This window comes from Miscanthus floridulus, chromosome 3, assembly GCF_019320115.1.
Source record: "Miscanthus floridulus cultivar M001 chromosome 3, ASM1932011v1, whole genome shotgun sequence".
Taxonomy (NCBI): domain Eukaryota; kingdom Viridiplantae; phylum Streptophyta; class Magnoliopsida; order Poales; family Poaceae; genus Miscanthus; species Miscanthus floridulus.
This window is the reverse complement of record NC_089582.1, coordinates 112,860,081-112,880,433: the sequence shown is the minus strand read 5'-3', so window position 1 is coordinate 112,880,433 and position 20,353 is coordinate 112,860,081. Positions and strand designations below refer to the sequence as shown.

The following is a 20,353-nucleotide window of genomic DNA, read 5'->3' as shown; positions in this document are numbered from 1 at the left end:
TCTAGAATGTCCTTATGCAAGTCATTTGGAATTGTAGAACTTCAGTTGTGATTTAATTAAGGGACTACTTGTATGCATATGAAACTTAAATGTTCAATTATGTATACCTTTATTATTTCTAAGTTGTGGTAATGTTCCTAGGTGTTAGGCCTTTAACTGAAGATGAGCATCTTTACCTTAGGTTATGCAAGTTAGGTAAGTTGATCTTGTCTTTAAGTTAAGTAGATACATGCTTAAAGTGATTTGAATAGAGCTAATTACTCGGTAAACGAGTGTCCAGTGATACTTTCGTAAACACTTACTGTGGTCCATTCATCATGAGCATCATGTCATTCCTTATGCATCCATGATATTTATCTTTTGCATCGGCATGCAATAGGTGTACCGGAAGGAGTAACCCTGCTGGAATTCGAGGAACTGAGCGAGCAGCAGCAGCCGACACCAGAGATTCAGGAGGAGCAGCCTTCAGGAGAAGTGCCAGACGAGGTCGCCGTTGAGTGCCCGGATCACCGTCCTTGCAACTTTGTGAAAGGCAAGCCCCGGAGCATATTAAGCCTCCTAATTTCCGAAATGCAGTACAGTATTATTGTTACATATATATATTGTTGCATTAAGTTTAGGTGTTGGGTGCAAACACTTGCTGCATTGGTTACCCAATTCCTTGTCCAGATATTGTTACCCTAAATCCTATGTAGCTCAGGCTCGAGTAGTGCTTAGCCCTACTTAAACGCGGTAGAAGTCAGGTGATTTCCTGTCACCTGCGAGATATAGGAATATACATGTGGCACGGTTGGCTATATTTGCTATCGTGGAAAAGAACTAGTCTTAATTTGAAATGAAGACCGGACGGAGGCTTGCCGATTTGCAGTGACTCCGTCTGCGTCGCTTAAGGACTGATTCGTGGAGCCTTTCCTGTTCATGTTGAACGCATGCCTCTCTCTTAGTTGGCCGGGTCTGGAGACCGACCGCGAAGCCGAGTAGCTCAACTTAGGCCAGGAGTCGATAAGTATAAAGTACGCCTCGAAAGAGAGCCGTAGGCGTGAGTCCAAGGGCAGGTGATTTAAAAGTCCTGATCGTCCTGGCAGAAGGGTAATCCCTGAGAGCGCTGGCGCTGATCGAACCCGCGAATTTGGTTCCTGAGTTGTACCAAAGGTAACCCACGGCTACCCTTGCTAAGTATGCCAGGGTGAGAGTTAGGAATACCCCTCAGCTGAGTTGTAATTCGATTCGAATCGCCGTCTCTCCCGGTTAGTGAGAACTTGACGGGCTTATCTCCAATGTAGATACACTTAATAACATAATGGTTCAGAAATGATGATATGATGATGACAGCCTTATTATACCTGCTATGGTTAATATTGTTTGCTCCTAATAAGTGAGTGCTCTAGTACAGGTGCTAATCTAGTGGACAGGTAAATAATGATAAGCTTGATGCTAAGTTTAAATTGGTTACCATAATCTTAAGCTCTTTTCTGCAACTGTGTCAAGCTAGCCCACCTGAAAAGCCTTGCATGATCCTTGGTGTCTTTATTTCTGTTTTTGTCAGGTAAGTCTAGCTGAGTACCTTCTCGTACTCAGGGTTTATCTCCCACATGTTGCAGATGACCAGTTCTACTTTGGTTGCTGCAAGTACTGCCTTCTCCCAGCTGGGGATGAAGACTAGACCATTGGGTGCGGTCTCTACTAGTTCTCGTACCTGATAATACTTTTGTGGGACATGACTCAGACTTGGCAATATATTTGAAAACCTTGATGTTTTGTACTAAACTATGTTGCTTCCGCACACTCAAACTTGGTTTGTAATATTCTAATTCAACTCTGATGGATGTAATCCGAATGCTACTTGTGAAATGTTGTAACAGATGAGGTGTTGTGTTGAATCATTACGATCTTGGTTTGTATGTCGAGAGTTGGTTGAAATCCTTCGTGATTTCTGGACTACCGGGATTATGGGAGCTTAAGTACAGGAATTTGATCGCTTCGGTGATTGTTTTTGTACTTACGTTCTTATGATTTGGTCGGTTCTGTTACAGCTGGCATCAGAGCAAGATTTGACACTAAACATGTCATTTGTGTATTTAAAACAAAAGTATTTGTGAAAATCCTAAATTAAATACTAAGTATTGCCAGTGGTCATATCCCTTATGCCCAAATAAGGACTCTTAGGTGGCTTATTAAAGTACTAACTTGGGGGTTCCTGCTTGTTTCTGTTTCGTCGTCCATACGGCGTGCTATGGTATGGATGCCATCCGCTTGGGTGGTAATGTATGGATCAAAATACCTCTACGCTCTGGTAAGTGTGAGTTGTGAGAGCATGACCGTCCAACCGTCGGTCTAGGGGAGAGTAGTTGTGGTTGCTCGCATACTTACATGTTTAATCATGTATCTATGAGAGTACTTAATTATGGGTATCTCTGACGGGTAGCTGTGATACTAGAGTATATGCATCAGGGGATGTATGTATGAAAGTATTTAGTTTACTGCTTGTTTTCTATGCTTTTTGGGAAATTATTGGGCTGAAATGAAATTTTCTGCAGGTACACTAACAACGTATCGTTGTAGATCGACTAGCTACCGTATACGAGAGAATGTATGTATGCCACCGTATATTTCGCTAGCCTTTAAATTTTTCTAGGTTTGTGAGGACGTACGGATCGTGCATGCATCATGTTCAAGCATACATGGCATTTCTTGCATTACTCCCTCCTTTAAAACTGATGGTCCCGAATAATTAAATTTCGTATCCCTTAAATGATTCTCCCCTTACGTTGTAACTTTTTGCTACAGATGGCGCGCACGAAACGCACTGCTCGTAAGTCCGCTGGAGGTAGGGTGCCTCGTCACCGTTTAGCTCCTCGTGAGCCCCGTCCTGAGCCTACTGAGGCTGAAAGGCTGAGGGCAGAGCTGGCTCAGGTGACTGCTGAAAGGACTGCAGTTCAGCAGCGTTTGGAGCAAGTCACACAGGAACGGGATCAAGAGAACCTGGAGGTTCAGAGGTTGACAGTTGCTCACCGCAACTGTGAGCGTATGTTGGTTCACATGCTGAACCAACGGAATGAAGCCTGGCACGAGGAGAATGTGTTGAGAGCGAGGCAGATTGAGCTAGAGCAGCAGTTGGCGGCTGCAGAAGAGTACAATGACAATCTCCATGAGGAGGTTCACCTACTACACAATCAACTTCACCCTATCCTGCCACCTGATGAGGATGAGATGGGTTCTGGTGTCATCATGGCTGAAGGTGATGATGACATGGAAGTCAATGGACCTAAGGATGCTCCACCTAATGAGGAGGAAGATGAGGAGTTAGAGCCTCCTAGTGATGAAGATGGAGGAGAGATCCTCGACACTAACTCCGAGGACAATGCGTAGTTTAGCTTACTACTGAGCTAATGCGCTAGATCTAGTCTTTTGTTGATCCTCATGCATGAACGAGTAACTTTGTAGCAAGTTAATCGTTGGGATGTAATATCGAACCCTATGTTACCTTTGATGTAAGTTGGAACCACTATGGCTTGGATGTAACCTATCGAACGTATTATGCTCCACGTAGGTTAGCATTTGATGAATTTTGCCTTTGCGGTCTATGGATCTCGTTGTTGGTTAAGTTCATCGCATTTATATGTCAATTGATGCGCTTGATGAGTTGGGTGATTGTGATGAATGATTGTGCCTCTGTTGATTATTAAATGCATTCCCTCTAATGGACTCAGTTTGGTATAATTATACAGTTCATCTACAAAAATTTCCACATCGTCAGTGCTCATTGGCTATACCTTTTGCAGATGGCTCATAACCTTCGTCGCGGTCGTGGCATGGGAAATGAGGAACAACCACCTCCGCCACCGCCCACACCAGCTGAGCTAATGCAGATAGTTGTGGAAAGTCAGCGCATGCTAGCTGAGGCTATGCGCCAGATGGCTAACCGTGAGGATCGGCATGTTCGCCAGGGACCCGTGCTGAACCAGTACAGCAGTTTTAAGGACTTCATGGACACGAAGCCTCCTATCTTTCGTGAGGCAGAAGAACCCTTACAAGCGGATGAATGGTTGAGCATGATAGAGCAAAGATTTGGATTGCTCCGTTTGACTGAAGGCATGAAGGCTACGTATGCAGAACACCAGCTCCAAGGCCCTACAGGCATCTAGTGGACCCATCACAGGACCACCTTCCCTGCTAACGTTGAGATCATTTGGAACCAATTCCAGGCAGCCTTCCGGGGACACTTTATCCCTCCTGGTCTCATGGCCATTAAGCATACTGAGTTTATGAAGCTCACCCAAGGCAATAAGAGTCTCAATGAGTACCTCCAGGCGTTCAACAACCTGGCAAGATATGCTCCTGAGTTCGTCGATACTAATGCCAAGAGAATAGCTAGCTTCAAGAGGGGACTTTCCCCAAAACTGATGAAGTTAATGGGCAACTGCAAGTGTGTCACCTTCAATGAGTTTATCAGTGACACTCTGACTCAGGAGAACAATGACAAGATATATGCTGCTTCCAAGAACCGTAAAAGGAACTTTGAGGCTGGTGCTTCCTAGTCCAAGGCTCCAATGGTATCTAAGGCCCTGTACCGTCCACCCAATGCTAATGTCCGGTACCGCCCACCTCAGAAGAAGAACCAAGCTAAAACCAGTTTCCGCAAGGGGTATACGATTTCCTTGTCGAAGAATACATCTGGGCAGAGTAGCTCCAATGTTCCACTAGCAAACAGGCCGTGCTGGAACTATAACCAGCCTAGTCATTGGGCAAATAGATGTCCCCATCCTCCCAAGAATGCTCAAGGAAACATCCGTCAGGGGCATGTTCACTATACTACAGTGGAGGAAATTCCTGCTGGTGAAGTGGTCACCACTGGTAAGTTCCTTGTTAATGATCACCCTGCAGTTGTGCTCTTTGATTCTGGTGCTTCGCATTCCTTTGTGAGTTCTACTTTTGCATCTAAGCATCAGATGAATGTGATTACAATTGTCAAGGGGGGTTATTGTATTAGTGCTGCTGGGAATAATATCATGACTAACCAAGTAGTTAAAGATGTAAAGATTGAGATCGGGGATCGAGAGTTCCTTGTGGATCTTGTAGTTCTACCAGGGGTAGGAATCGATGTAATCCTAGGAATGAAGTGGATGAGCGGGAATGGAGTGTTGATCGATACATCAACCCGTGTGGTTATGTTGAGGGATCCTGTGGATAAGAAAGGTTTTCTAGTGCAGTTACCTCGTGATATTGCTATCCACAGTACAGCCAATGCTACCTTAGCCAAAGCCATTAAGGATCTACCGGTTGTCTGTGAGTTTCCAGATGTCTTTCCTGATGACTTGCCTAGATTACCTCCGGACCGTGATGTAGAATTCAAGATAGAACTCATTTCGGGTATGGCTCCCATTTCTCGAAGGCCCTATAGAATGCCACCCAATGAGTTGGCTGAGCTGAAGAGTAAGTTGAATGAGCTATTGAAGAAAGGGTTGATTTGGCCTAGTTCTTCTCCTTGGGGTTGTCCGGCTATATTTGTGAAGAAGAAGGACGAGTCTCTACGCATGTGCGTGGATTATCGTCCCCTAAACGCTGTTACTATCAAGAACAAATACCCTCTTCCTCGCATCGATATTCTGTTTGATCAGCTCTCCAAGGCTAAGGTATTCTCCAAGATCGATTTGAGGTCTGGCTACTATCAGATCAAAATTCGTCCTGAAGATATACCTAAGACAGCTTTCTCTACTCGTTATGGCTTGTTCGAATACCTTGTCATGTCATTCGGGTTGACAAATGCTCCGGCACACTTTATGTACCTGATGAATTCTGTATTCATGCCAGAATTGGATAAATTTGTCGTCGTGTTCATTGATGATATCCTGGTATATTCTCAGAATGAAGAAGAGCATGCTGAACATCTGAGAATTGTTTTAACTCGGTTACGTGATAACCAGCTTTATGCTAAGTTCAGCAAGTGCGAGTTCTGGTTGAACAAGATACCTTTTCTTGGTCATGTATTATCTGGTGATGGAATTTCAGTTGACCCTATTAAGGTGCAAGAAGTCCTTGAGTGGAAGGCACCTACTACGGTCACAGAAGTCCGAAGTTTCTTGGGATTAGCGGGCTATTATCGTTGCTTTATCCTGGATTTCTCAAAAATCACCAAGCCCATGACTCGGCTACTGCAAAAGGATGAGAAGTTTGTGTGGACTCCGAAGTGTGAAGAGGCTTTCCACACTTTGCGGACCTTACTAACCTCTGCTCCTGTATTGGCACAACCTGACATCGAGAAGCCTTTTGATGTCTACTGTGACGCATGTGGCACTGGTTTGGGGTGTGTTCTTATGCAGGAGGGTCGAGTAATTGCTTATGCTTCGCGCCAGCTCCAAAAGCATGAAGTCAACTATCCTACCCATGACTTAGAGCTAGCCGTAGTCGTTCATGCCCTGAAGATCTGGAGACATTACTTGCTTGGTAATGTGTGCAACATCTATACTGACCATAAGAGTCTCAAGTACATCTTTACGCAGCCTGAGTTGAACATGCGTCAATGACGATGGTTAGAATTGATCAAAGACTACAACCTTCAAGTGCACTACCACCCTGGTAAGGCAAATGTGGTTGCTGATGCCCTAAGCAGAAAGGCCCATTGCAATTCCTTAGTTAGTGAAGACTTTCATCTGGCACACCTCCTTCATCCTGTAGTACTCCATAATATCACTGTGGATTGCTCTCTTAGAAGTCGAATTATCAAGCTCCAGAAGACGGATGTGGGTGTATTTCACATCAAGCGGAAAATGAAAGAGAAAGAGACCAAGCACTTTAAAGTCGATGACAAGGGAATTCTCTGGTTTAATGATAGGCTTGTGGTACCCAAAGATAAAGAACTTAGAAATCAAATTATGGATGAAGCCCATTCTTCAAAATTGTCCATCCATCCTGGTAGCAGTAAAATGTATCAAGATCTCAAGCTGTATTATTGGTGGACCAAGATGAAGAAAGAAATCACAGCTTATGTGGCAAGGTGTGATAACTGTTGTAGAGTCAAGGCTATTCACATAAGGCCCGGACTATTGCAGCCACTATCTATTCCTGGCTGGAAGTGGGAAGAAATTAGCATGGATTTTAGTGTTGGATTACCCACTACCAAAAAGGGTTGTGATTCCATCTGGGTTATCGTAGATCGTCTAACTAAATCTGCTCACTTTATTCCGGTCAAGTCTACCTATCACCCTCACAATTATGCTGAGATTTATTTTCAACAAGTGGTACGTCTCCATGGTGTACCCAAATCCATTGTTTCGGATAGAGGACCTCAGTTCACAGCTCGCTTTTGGGAGTGCTTACATCAGAATCTTGGCACTCATCTAATCCGCAGTTCTGCCTATCATCCGCAAACATCAAGACAGATCGAGCGTGTTAATCAAATTCTTGAAGACATGCTTAGAGCTTATCTTATCTCTTGCAAAGGCTCTTGGGAAGACTGGTTACCTCTTGCTGAATTCTCTTATAACAACAGTTATCAAGAAAGTATCAAAATGGCTCCTTTTGAAGCTCTTTATGGCCGCAAGTGTAGAACTCCTTTGAACTGGGTGGAACCCAGAGAAAGAAGATTCTATGGTATTGATTTTGTAAAAGAAGCCGAAGAGCAAGTCCGAACTATACAGAAGAATATGACTGCCGCACAGGCTAGACAAAAGAGCTATGCTGACAAGAGAAGAAAACCTATTGAGTTTGAAGTAGGTGATCATGTTTATTTGAAGGTATCCCCTATGAAAGGAGTCAAGCGTTTTGGAATTAAAAGGAAACTTGAGCCTCGATATGTTGGACCCTACCGCATTATCGAGAAAAGTGGAAGAGTAGCATATAAGCTCGATCTACCACGGGAGATGGGAGCTATATTCCCGGTATTCCATGTGTCCCAGCTTAAGAAGTGTCTTCGTATTCCTGAGGAGAGAATAGCAACAAGGAAAGTCAACTTGAAATCTAATCTTTCTTATGAAGAAAAGCCTGTGCAAGTCCTGGATACTCAAGAAAGAGTGACTCATACATGAGTAGTTAAATTATACAAGGTAGTTTGGAGTAATCATAGTGAATGGGATGCAACCTGGGAGCGGGAAGATTATTTAAAGGAAAATCATCCAACTTTCTATACTAAATGGTACGCTTTCCAAATCTCAGGACGAGATTTTTTCTAAGGGGGGAGGGCTGTAACACCCTAGGTGTTTGGCTTCTACTAATTGCATGTCATTTCATAAACATGTGCATTATCCATGTCATCATGCCATTATCATTGAAACATTTCATTGCAACATTGGGTAAATTGCTTGTTTTGATTATTTCATCACATGTGATCAATTGAAATGGTATAACAATTTTGTAAAATGGTTGATCATGGTCTATTACACCTTAACTACACTTAGGTTACTTGTTTGGACATTGTTCATGTAGATCAAAATGACCAAAATGCCCTTGATTGCATGTTTGACTTGAATTGACCCTAGGAGTGTCATAGTTTGACTATTTAAAAAGTCCAACTTGGAAGCTTTGCATGGCTGTACACTCTTTACAAAAGTTGTAGCTAATTTAGCAAGGAACAAAAGTTGTTTTATGGTCAACTCATGAAAAGGTCTAGAACATGGTCAAACATGGCCCACAAGTCAGAAGTACATGCTGATTTCATATTCAGCAAATTTTTCTAAGTCCTAAAGTGTAGTACAGTTTCGTGTACACATGTTTGGAGCCATGTATCTCCCTAACCGAGCCAAACCAGCTTGAGCTCCAGTGGAAAGAGTTGTAGTTAACGTGTAGATGAGCAACTTTGTTAACTACGGCATGGTCTAAATCACCACGGATTAGGAGTTGATGATCGTCGAATATGTGCTGTCAGTCATCATCGATAAACACTGAATCGCGTTTGTTTTCAGAAAACGTTCAGTCGCCGTGGCCGACCGACGCAGAGTCTTGACGCCGCGTGTCCGCCACTCGTCGCCGGCCTTCTGTCGCACAGGCCACGCGCTGTGGATGTCCTGGCGTCGTAGCCGCGCCTTGAAGCCACCCCGTGTCTGCCAGCTGAGTCGCCGTTCCATTTCGCATTTCCCCCTCCTTCCTCCGCGCGCACGGCGACCGAAATGCCGAAGCACTGCCGAGCCATTTCCCACCCAAAACCGAGCGCCATTGCCCAATTCGTCCCTGACGCAGCACCACCATGAGCCCCTCCACGTCCGTGACCCCACCGCCACTCCATTTTCACCTCAGGTAGCTCTCACCGTGAGCGCGGCCCCACCGGGTCACCATGACCACCGCCGGCTGAGCGCGCGCGTGGCCGTGCTGCTCGAGCCCTTTCCATCCCTTTCTCCCCCTTGCGCTAGATTATGTGAACCCTACTGAAGCTCATAGAGTCGGCCATAAGGGCCGAGATGCCTTGCCTTCGCCGGAGCCGGCCGTGCCGTGGCCGAGCGCCGTCGTGGCCATCGCCACCCCCTTTAGCCACTTCCTTAGCTGCAATTGATGGTTTCCCTAGGTCCGCTAGGATGAGGCGAGCACGTAGACACCCTTGCCTTCGCCGGAGAAGCTACCGGCGACGAGCTTCGCCGTCGTCCCCTTCTCCTCCCCTGCCTGTCTCGCTGACGCGTGGGTCCTCCCTGTCAGCCATCGTGGCTGAGGTGGGAGCCCAGCGTGGGCCGCGTCGCGTTGGGCCACGCCAGCGCGTGAGTCGCGGGCCGCCGTGATTCTTCGGGCCGGCCCAGCTGTGGCTGAGTTTTGTTTCCTTATTTATTTTGTTTTATTATTTCACAGATTTGTATTGATATTCAAAAATTTGTATTTCTTAGTATATAGATCCAAATGCCATGGTTCTAATTTTTGTTGAGTTCCTAGTATTGTCTAGTATTTAACAAAAATAGTATATGAGCACATGTTTTAGAAAAATAAGATGAATTAAATAGGAGTTTGAAATGTGTTTTTAGAAGCATGCAAACTTGTTTGAATTTTATCTTGAGTTTCTGTGGCCCAAAAATTATGAAATTTTGTGGGTCCTCTATTTTGGTTTAGTAGAGTCTTTGGTTAAAATTTCAGAGCTAGTGCATGTGTAGTTTTTAAGTTATAGAATTTCCTTTTATTAATGGGTGGATCTTGTGTGAATTTTCATAATTTTTCTATAGATCCAGTAAAGGTAAAATTTGGTGGGTACTATTCTTATGCTAGAATGATGCTAGGAAAAATGTGAAATCTGTTGCTTGACACTTTTCATTAGGATTTCTTAATTATGCCATTTTAAGCCAGTATGCCTTATCATTTTTGTGTAGACTGTTATACTTACTCAATGGCTTTGAAATTTTTATGATGGTCTATGTGCAGCATGAGATAGCTACTGTAATTTTTGTAGATTTTTATAAATAGTTTTACTATATATTGCTTTAATCACCTAATTAACTAGATAAATTAGAAAAGGGTATTAAATGATTTATTTAGAAGTTGACACTATACTTTCTGATGTTTATTAGGTATGCAAAACAAGTTGGTAAACTTGGTTTGATCAAAGTATGCTTTTGCACAATCATTAAATAATTAAGTTAGTAACCCCGTCATTCTGGACAGATTCTAGGTTTGCTGGAAATTGATTTAGTTAACATAAGAATCATGCTTTGATGTTTACAAATGTTTTGTAGAGAATTTCATAAGCTTTCCAGAATGTCCTTATGCAAGTCATTTGGAATTGTAGAACTTCAGTTGTGATTTAATTAAGGGACTACTTGTATGCATATGAAACTTAAATGTTCAATTATGTATACCTTTATTATTTCTAAGTTGTGGTAATGTTCCTAGGTGTTAGGCCTTTAACTGAAGATGAGCATCTTTACCTTAGGTTATGCAAGTTAGGTAAGTTGATCTTGTCTTTAAGTTAAGTAGATACATGCTTAAAGTGATTTGAATAGAGCTAATTACTCGGTAAACGAGTGTCCAGTGATACTTTCGTAAACACTTACTGTGGTCCATTCATCATGAGCATCATGTCATTCCTTATGCATCCATGATATTTATCTTTTGCATCGGCATGCAATAGGTGTACTAGAAGGAGTAACCCTGCTGGAATTCGAGGAACTGAGCGAGCAGCAGCAGCCGACACCAGAGATTCAGGAGGAGCAGCCTTCAGGAGAAGTGCCAGACGATGTCGCCGTTGAGTGCCCGGATCACCGTCCTTGCAACTTTGTGAAAGGCAAGCCCCGGAGCATATTAAGCCTCCTAATTTCCGAAATGTAGTACAGTATTATTGTTACATATATATATTGTTGCATTAAGTTTAGATGTTGGGTGCAAACACTTGCTGCATTGGTTACCCAATTCCTTGTCCAGATATTGTTACCCTAAATCCTATGTAGCTCAGGCTCGAGTAGTGCTTAGCCCTGCTTAAATGCGGTAGAAGTCGGGTGATTTCCTGTCACCTGCGAGATATAGGAATATACATGTGGCACGGTTGGCTATATTTGCTATCGTGGAAAAGAACCAGTCTTAATTTGAAATGAAGACCGGACGGAGGCTTGCCGGTTTGCAGTGACTCCGTCTGCGTCGCTTAAGGACTGATTCTTGGAGCCTTTCCTGTTCATGTTGAACGCATGCCTCTCTCTTAGTTGGCCAGGTCTGGAGACCGACCGCGAAGTCGAGTAGCTCAACTCAGGCCAGGAGTCGATAAGTATAAAGTACGCCTCGGAAGGGAGCCATAGGCGTGAGTCCAAGGGCAGGTGATTTAAAAGTCCTGATCGTCCTGGCAGAAGGGTAATCCCTGAGAGCGCTGGCGCTGATTGAACCCACGAATTTGGTTCCTGAGTTGTACCAAAGGTAACCCACGGCTACCCTTGCTAAGTATGCCTGGGTGAGAGTTAGGAATACCCCCTCAGCTGAGTTGTAATTCGATTCGAATCGCCGTCTCTCCCGGTTAGTGAGAACTTGACGGGCTTATCTCCAATGTAGATACACTTAATAACATAATGGTTCGGAAATGATGATATGATGATGACAGCCTTATTATACCTGCTATGGTTAATATTGTTTGCTCCTAATAAGTGAGTGCTCTAGTACAGGTGCTAATCTAGTGGATAGGTAAATAATGATAAGCTTGATGCTAAGTTTAAATTGGTTACCATAATCTTAAGCTCTTTTCTGCAACTGTGTCAAGCTAGCCCACCTGAAAAGCCTTGCATGATCCTTGGTGTCTTTATTTCTGTTTTTGTCGGGTAAGTCTAGCTGAGTACCTTCTCGTACTCAGGGTTTATCTCCCACCTGTTGCAGATGACCAGTTCTACTTTGGTTGCTGCAAGTACTGCCTTCTCCTAGCTGGGGATGAAGACTAGACCGTTGGGCGCGGTCTCTACTAGTTCTCGTACCTGATAATGCTTTTGTGGGACATGACTCAGACTTGGCAATGTATTTGAAAACCTTGATGTTTTGTACTAAACGATGTTGCTTTCGCACACTCAAACTTGGTTTGTAATATTCTAATTCAACTTTGATGGATGTAATCCAAATGCTACTTGTGAAATGTTGTAACAGATGAGGTGTTGTGTTGAATCATTACGATCTTGGTTTGTATGTCGAGAGTTGGTTGAAATCCTTCGTGATTTCCGGACTACCGGGATTATGGGAGCTTAAGTACAGGAATTTGATCGCTTCGGTGATTGTTTTTGTACTTACGTTCTTATGATTTGGTCGGTTCTGTTACAACTTCTATCGGTCTAAGCTAGCTAAGCATTGACTCAACTTCAGATACTAGGGTAACAAGGATATAGTATAACAAAGATAGACAAGGTATAATGCAGCAACGGTTGCAAACAACTCCTGAATGTAATACATTAATTAAAGTAAAGCATTTAATTAATAATTGCAAACCGGGAGAAAATGCTCCGGGGCTTGCCTCTCTCGAAGGAGCTCAGGCGGTGATCGGGGCACTCTAGAAGTTCCTCAACGTCCTCCTCGTCGGCTTCGGGCACTTCCTACGGCTACACCTCGAGCTGCTCCTCGGGCTCCTCAGGTATGATGACTGGGTTCTCGGTTTGCGATCCTATATGATGCAATGTGCGTAAGCGCTTATGCAATCGGTGCATCGAATGAGATGAATACAATGAATATGTTTGAATGCAAGGTAGTCAACATCATCCAAGAACATATACTACAAGCACATGTCATCTACTGCATTCTCTTCTACTACTAATATGCTTAAATCAACACATCTTATTAAATGCTTCAAAGATACACCAAAGCTTTACTAATTTCTTAATCACACATAAAGCAACACTTGATTAAACCCTAATTAATAATAGGTTTGAATAGTAACATCTATTTTTATTACTTAGAAAAATCTTAGAAAATTACCATAGCACAGTACTACCCTAAGTAGTCTATCATCAGATTTTCATGGTATTTGAATAAGTGGATTAGCCTACACTAAAATAACAAGCTATGGCATGATTATGAACATGAAAATACTTTGTACTGTGAAAAGTGTCAAACAATAGATTTAGCATTTTTCCTATGATCTTCATAGCATACAATCACTGTACAAAAATTATCACATGCACGTTTTATACAAAGTTTGTTCTCTAGCAAAAATAACAAAAATCAACCATTAAAGGCACTTGAACTACACCTCAAAATTTTTCTTCAGTACATGCATGACACATATTTTTCCTAGGAAGTACATTACATAAGAAGATTAACAAACTTGGAAATCATATTTTTCTGAAGCTTATAGGTTTTTCTACACATTTTTCAAGTTATCAGCAATATTCATGATTAAATAAAGTTCTACAGAAAAGTATCTAAAAAATGACATGCAATAATTTTCCCAAGTAGATCTGGTGATAAGGAACCTAGCAAAATTTATTTCAATAGATTTGGAGCAATTTTGAGTATCCAAACATTTTCCAAATTATTTCTCTTTTCAAATAATAAAGAAAAACTGAAAATAAAACATCCTATTGCTACTGGGCCGGCCCGTGGGAACCGCTGGCCCACGGCCACACTCGGCCTGCGTGGTCCGAGCGAAGGGAAAGAGCGGCGGCCTGGCAGGGGCTTCGGCCCACAGCCACATGGCCTAGCTCGGCCGAGGCAAAGGCCATGACAGCGCCGAGATGTCGCGGCGGTGCGTCTCGGCCATCGGGGCCGGCGGCCATTGTCGGCCGAGTCAGGGCAAGCGGGCGAGCGCCTAAGGTTCGTGAGGAGTTGGCAAATGCGGGCAGGCAGCTAGGCAGGGTGGAGAAGGGGAGGAAGGGGGAGTTCCACGGTGGTCGAGCACGATGGCGCCATGGCTGACGTCGGGGAATCGTGAGAACGCGCTACCTTGACTCAAAAGACGGCACAACCATGAGCACCAAGTGTCGGAGAGCGAGGTGGAGCTACTGGCGCTTGATTGTTGGCCATGGTGGAGGAGGGGTGGCGAATTCACTTAGCGGCTGCGGTGGCGCTCGGTGGCGAGCTGGCTGCGCACGGGAGGAGGGGCGAGCACGGGAGAGCGAGAGAGCGGGTAGGATGGAGTGGAGAGGAGCGTAGCGCAGTCGGTAGGTGTAGGCGGGCGTGTGGGAGCGGACGTAGGCCGGCAACGACGTGCGGCGGTGTCGACGGCGCATGGCCACCACGCGGCGGGCGTGCTCTGCCGTGGTCGGGACACAACGCGGGCGAACGGCACGACCCAGCGCGGTCAGCAGGCCAGATGCACGTGGGGCTAGGCTGGGCCAAGGTGAGGCACGCGGCGCTACGGGAGGCTCACTGGGCAGGCTTCGGCCGTGGGCCGAGAAGCGAGGCGGCGGCCCGCGAAATAAGAAAAGCCTTTTTCAAATTATGTTTTCAAGAGATTTTCAAATACCAGTTTTCAAATATCATTTTGAGCAAGAAAATGACATCTTTTGAAAATGTACCAAAAATGAAAGTTGATTAGAAATTAATTCTCTACAACTTTGCTTTTATAACCAAAGTCCAATTCTATCTAGATTTTGAATTATAAAATCAAAGTCGATTTTAACTCAAAACCCTAATTTTTGGGGAATTATTTTTAAGGCAAAATTTTGCAATAATTTGAATACAAACTTTGCTCCAAAAATTATGCTAAATAATTCTAGATGATATACAATCATTGCCAAACAAGTTCTACTAACCTAGCAAGCATAATTAGGGCAAAACAACTCTAAACAAATGTATGCAACATTTAGGTTTCACGAGCATGTTTCATATGTTTCGAAGCAGTGTTTCAGTTATTATTTTCATGATTAGGCATGTATGATGAGGATGCTTGATGATGCATGATATGCATGATTTGCAGTGCCTAAATGTTGGCATAACACCAGGGTTTTACAACGCCACACCGGCCATGCCAACCGGTGTCCTGCCGTCGCCTCCAAAGGTGTCCGTGGCGACTATTCCCGCTGGCTGGACCAAATTCAGCCTGATAGGGCACCGCGAGGAATTAGGCCACCGGGGATTTGAGTATCCAACTCAGTCCCCGGTCTAGGGTATGCTCACTCCACCCAATCCCAACCCTAACCCCAAGCTCCTTCGCTCTTACTCTGGGTCCGCTCTCATGGCGGGTGCTCCTAGTGGATCGGGTGGGGTTGATGGCTTTCCGCGTCGCACTTGGCATGGGGATGGGGTTCCTAATTGCAATTGGCATGGGGAGGGAACTCACGAACACATACCCACAATGAATTTCCCACCATTTGATGGCGAGAACCCAAAATTGTGGCTAGGTCGTTGTTTGGATTACTTTGACATGTACACGGTGCCTCACCGCTGCTAGGTTAAGGTCGCCACCATGCACATGGCCGTGGCCGCGGCTTGCTGGTTTCAATCTGTGGAGGATCAGATTCATAAAGGCACTTGGGAATTCTTTTGTTAGACTATCATGGAGCGTTTTGGCAAGGATCATCATGCTCTTCTGATCCGCCAGCTCTTCCACATATATCAAGTTGGGTCGGTGCAGGAGTATATTGATAAGTACACTGGGTTAGTTGAGCAATTGATTGCTTATGGTCGCAATACCGATCCTCTGTATTATGCTATGTGATTTGTTGACGGTCTTCGTGCTGCTATACATTTACAACAACCTGCTACTCTAGATACTGCCTGCATGCTCGCCTTGTTGTAGGAAGAACTGGTGGATCTGGTGCGTCGGCGTGATGTTCGGCGGCCGGAACCATTCACATTTGCCAAGGCGATGCCATGGGGTCCCATGCGCCTTCCTCTACCGCCACTCTGGCCTAAGCGCTAGGACAAGCCGGTCGCGGCAGGAGCTGTGCCTAATGACAGGCGTAGCCATGGTATTGAGTCCAAGCTGAACACACTGTGTGACTACTGCTGAGCTCATGGCCTCTGCATCCATTGCGGTGAGAAGTGGTCACGCGATCACAAATGTTCAGATACTATCCAACTCCATGTCTTACAGGAATTCTAGGACATTTGTCATTTGGATGGTTGTTTAGACTCTACATCGGTACAAGAAGATGATGCACCATAGTGTGTGGCTATTTCTATGGCAGCATCTGGTACTGCTCGTGCTATTCAGTTTATGGGCACTATGTAGGGACATCAGGCTCAGATTTTGGTGGACTCCGGTAGCACTCACACTTTTGTCAGTCAGTCTCTAGCCTCTTAGTTATCTAGACTATCTACTTGCAGTCCTGCTCTCCATGTTATAGTGGCTGATGGCTCTCAGTTGATTTGTTGTTCTCATATTGAACGGTTGTTTTGGTCTGTTCAGCAATGTGAATTTGTCTCTGTAGCCAAGATTTTACCTTTGACATCTTATGAGTTGATTGTTGGAATGAACTGGCTGGCTTCTTGTAGTCCAATGCAAGTGGATTGGCACCACAAATGGCTTTTAATTCCCTATGGTCAAGGCCACGATTTCTTGCAAGGTGAGCTGATGATTCTGCCTGCTGGTTTTGTCATTCAGGTTACCGCTCTGTTGCCGGATGACACTGTAGCTCGTCAGGAGCCTGTACCGTCTAAAATTGCAGCTCTATTAACTGAGTTCCGATCTATCTTTGCTCCTCTGGGTGGCTATCCGCCAGCACATGATTGTGATCATGAATTCCATTAATACCTGGTGCCAGTCCATTTTTAGTGAGACCCTACCGTTATCCTCCATTGATCAAGGACAAAATTGAGCATCAAGTTACTGAAATGTTGCAATCCAGCATCATCCAGCCTAGCTCTAGCCCATTCTCTTCGTCAGTTTTGCTGGTCAAGAAGAAAGACGGCACGTATCATTTTTGTGTGGACTTTAGGCAGCTCAATGCAATCACAGTCAAGGCTAAATATCCAGTGCTAGTCATTGAAGAGCTCCTCGATGAGCTCACATATGCATCTTGGTTTTCTTGTCTTGATCTGACAGCCGGATACCATCAGATACGTTTGAAGAGCGGGGAAGAGTTCAAAACTGCTTTTCAAACTCACACCGACCATTACGAGTTTCGTGTCATGGCCTTTGGTCTCATCGGAGCCCCGACAACGTTTCTCAAGGCTATGAACACTACACTGCACCCTATATTGCAGAAGTGTGTACTAGTCTTTTTCGACGACATTCTCATTTTCAGTCGTTCATATGAAGAACATGTTGAGCATTTGTGGTTGGTCTTTCAGTTGCTTTAGCAAGATTAGTGGCAAGTTAAGATGTCTAAATGTCACTTTGCACAAAGACAGCTTCGTTATTTGGGGCATGTTATCTCGGAGGATGGTGTGGCCACCGACCCTGATAAGATTAATGCTGTCTTGCAATGGCCTGTTCCACAATCAGTTAAAGCATTACACAGCTTCTTGGGCCTAGCAGGCTACTACAGACACTTTGTTAAGCACTTTGGCATCATATCAAAACCCTTGACGGATCTTCTTCGCAAAGGTGTAGTTTATGTGTGGACAGATATCTAGGACAAGGCCTTCTCAGCCCTGAAGCAAGCTCTAACAACCGCCCCGGTCTTGGCCCTACCAGATTTCACTCATCCTTTCACTGTTGAAACTGATGCTAGTGGTACTGGAATCAGTGCAGTGCTTATGCAAGGGGGCATCCTTTGGCATTTCTGAGCAAAGCCTTAGGACCCCGCTCGCAAGGGTTATCCACATACGAGAAAGAGTATATGGCGATCTTGCTAGCACTAGAGCACTGGCATAGTTATCTGCAACATGCCGAGTTTTAGATCATCATCAATCATTATAGCCTGGTGCAGTTAACAGAACAAAGGCTTCACATGCCCCGGTAGCAAAAAGTCTTTACAAAGCTCATTGGCCTCCAATATCAAATTGTGTACCGCAAAGGCACGGACAATGGCATGGCTGGCGCTCTCTCACATTGTCCTCCTGTACATTTGGCCACAGTGTCAGTTTGTCAGGCCTAGTGGCTGGAGGCAGTGGTGGCTTCCTACTCTCATGATGCTCGAGCACGAGAATTGCTTGCCAAGCTGGCCATTTCCTCGGATTCGGTACCCAACTTCACTCTTCATGATGGGTTGCTGCGTTACAAGTTTCATATCTGGGTGGGTGCTGACCCTGAGTTGCAGACTCGATTGATTACGGCGGTGCACTCTACTACTGTCGATGGACACTCAGGCATGACCATCACATATCGCCATTTGAAACAAATCTTTGCCTGGACCGGCATGAAATAAGCAGTTCAATCTTTTGTCGCTGCTTACATTATCTGCCAACAAGCTAAGCCTGACCATACCAAGCTGCCTAGCCTCTTGCAGCCATTGCCAGTTCCTGACATTGCCTAGTTTGTTATATCCATGGATTTTATTGAAGGGCTTCCATCCTCAAGGAGTTCTAACTGTATATTGGTGATAGTTGATCTCTTTTCCATGTATGCTCACTTCTTGGCTCTCAAACATCCTTTTATTGCTCGGTCAGTTGCTCAGTCCTTTCTCTCTCAAGTGTATAAGCTACACGATATGCCGCGAGCCATTGTCTCAGATCATGACAAAGTCTTTACAAGTTATTTCTAGCGTGAGCTATTTCAGTTGGCAGGAGTTGAATTGTGGATGAGCACCGCTTACCATCCGTAATCGGATGGTCAAACCGAACGGGTCAATCAGTGTGTTGAGACGTTCTTGCATTGCTTCATGCATGCCTGCCCTCATCATTGGCGATAGTGGTTGGATCAGGCCGAGTTTTGGTATAACACCAATTGGCATTCAGCTTTGGGGCGTTCTCCTTTTGAAGTGTTGTATGGTTATGCACCATGCCATTTCGGCTTTGCCACTTCTCCAGACACGCCCGTCACCGACTTGGCTACTTGGTTGTCTGATCGTGCTCTGATGACCGATGTCATTCGTCAGCTGGTGATCTAGTCTTCGTCAAGATCTAGCCATACGTGCAATCATCCTTGGCACAGCATAGTAATCAGAAGCTTGCATTCAAGTTCTTCGGACCCTATCGTATTCTGGCTCGCGTGGGATCCGTGGCTTACATGCTTGAGCTTCTGGCTTTTTCTTCGATGCACCATGTGTTCCATGTTTCACAGCTTAAGAAGTCGGTGGGAGCTCACCATTCTATTACCAATCATCCGCCATCTGATGCAATACTCTGGAGTGTTCCCTGAAAGGATCAAGATGCCCAAGAGGGGGGGTGAATTGGGCTAATTTTAAATTTTTTTGCAATAATCAAATCCTATGGATAGCCCAATTAACCCCTTGTGCCTAGAAAAGTGTTTCTATCAAATTAATGCACAAAAGACTTGCAACCTATGTTCCAAACTTACTCTAGCATGGCAATTCTATGAATGTAAAGATAAGTATTGAATTGCTCAAAGTAAATACTTAAAGTAAATGCTCAAAGTAAATGGAGAGACGAACGCGGCGATGTTTTGCCGAGGTATTGGAGAGTCGCCACTCCCCACTAGTCCTTGTTGGAGCACCCACGCAAGGGTGTAGCTCCCCTTTGATCCGCGCAAGGATCAAGTGCTCTCTACGGGTTGATTCTTTGACACTCCGTCACGGCGAATCACCCAAAGCCACTGTTTGCCTAAACGGCCGTTTAGCCCGTTTACACACCGTTTAAACGCTACACGGTGGTACACCGTTTCCGTTTAATCGGTTGTTTTGACCGTTTAAACGGCCGTTTTTCCCGTTTAAACACCCGTTTTGCCCGAATAATAGGCTAAACGGTAGGTGACCGACTGTTTACCGTTTAGCGTTTAGGATAACACTGGCCAAAGCTGCTCATAACTTGAGTTGGGTCACCCACAAGCTCCGTCGGGTGAACACCAAGCTCCCAATCACCACCAAGCCGTCTAGGTGACGGCGATCACCAAGAGTAACAAGCACGAACTCTCACTTGACCACACGAAGCCTAATGAGAAGATGGATGCACACTTTGCTACTCTTGATTTGCTAGTGAGGCTACT

General features: G+C 44.7%; 1 protein-coding gene across 1 annotated transcript in view; it reads left to right on the top strand.

Moving 5' to 3' along the window:
- LOC136547610 (uncharacterized) overlaps nt 1-15,469 on the top strand; it is a 30,063-nt gene extending 14,594 nt beyond the window's left edge. Inside the window, exon 2 of the mRNA XM_066539568.1 lies at nt 15,306-15,469. Within this exon, the coding sequence (XP_066395665.1) occupies nt 15,306-15,469 (164 nt within the window). The remainder of the gene's footprint in view (nt 1-15,305) is intronic.
- The last annotated feature ends 4,884 nt before the right edge of the window (nt 15,470-20,353 follow it).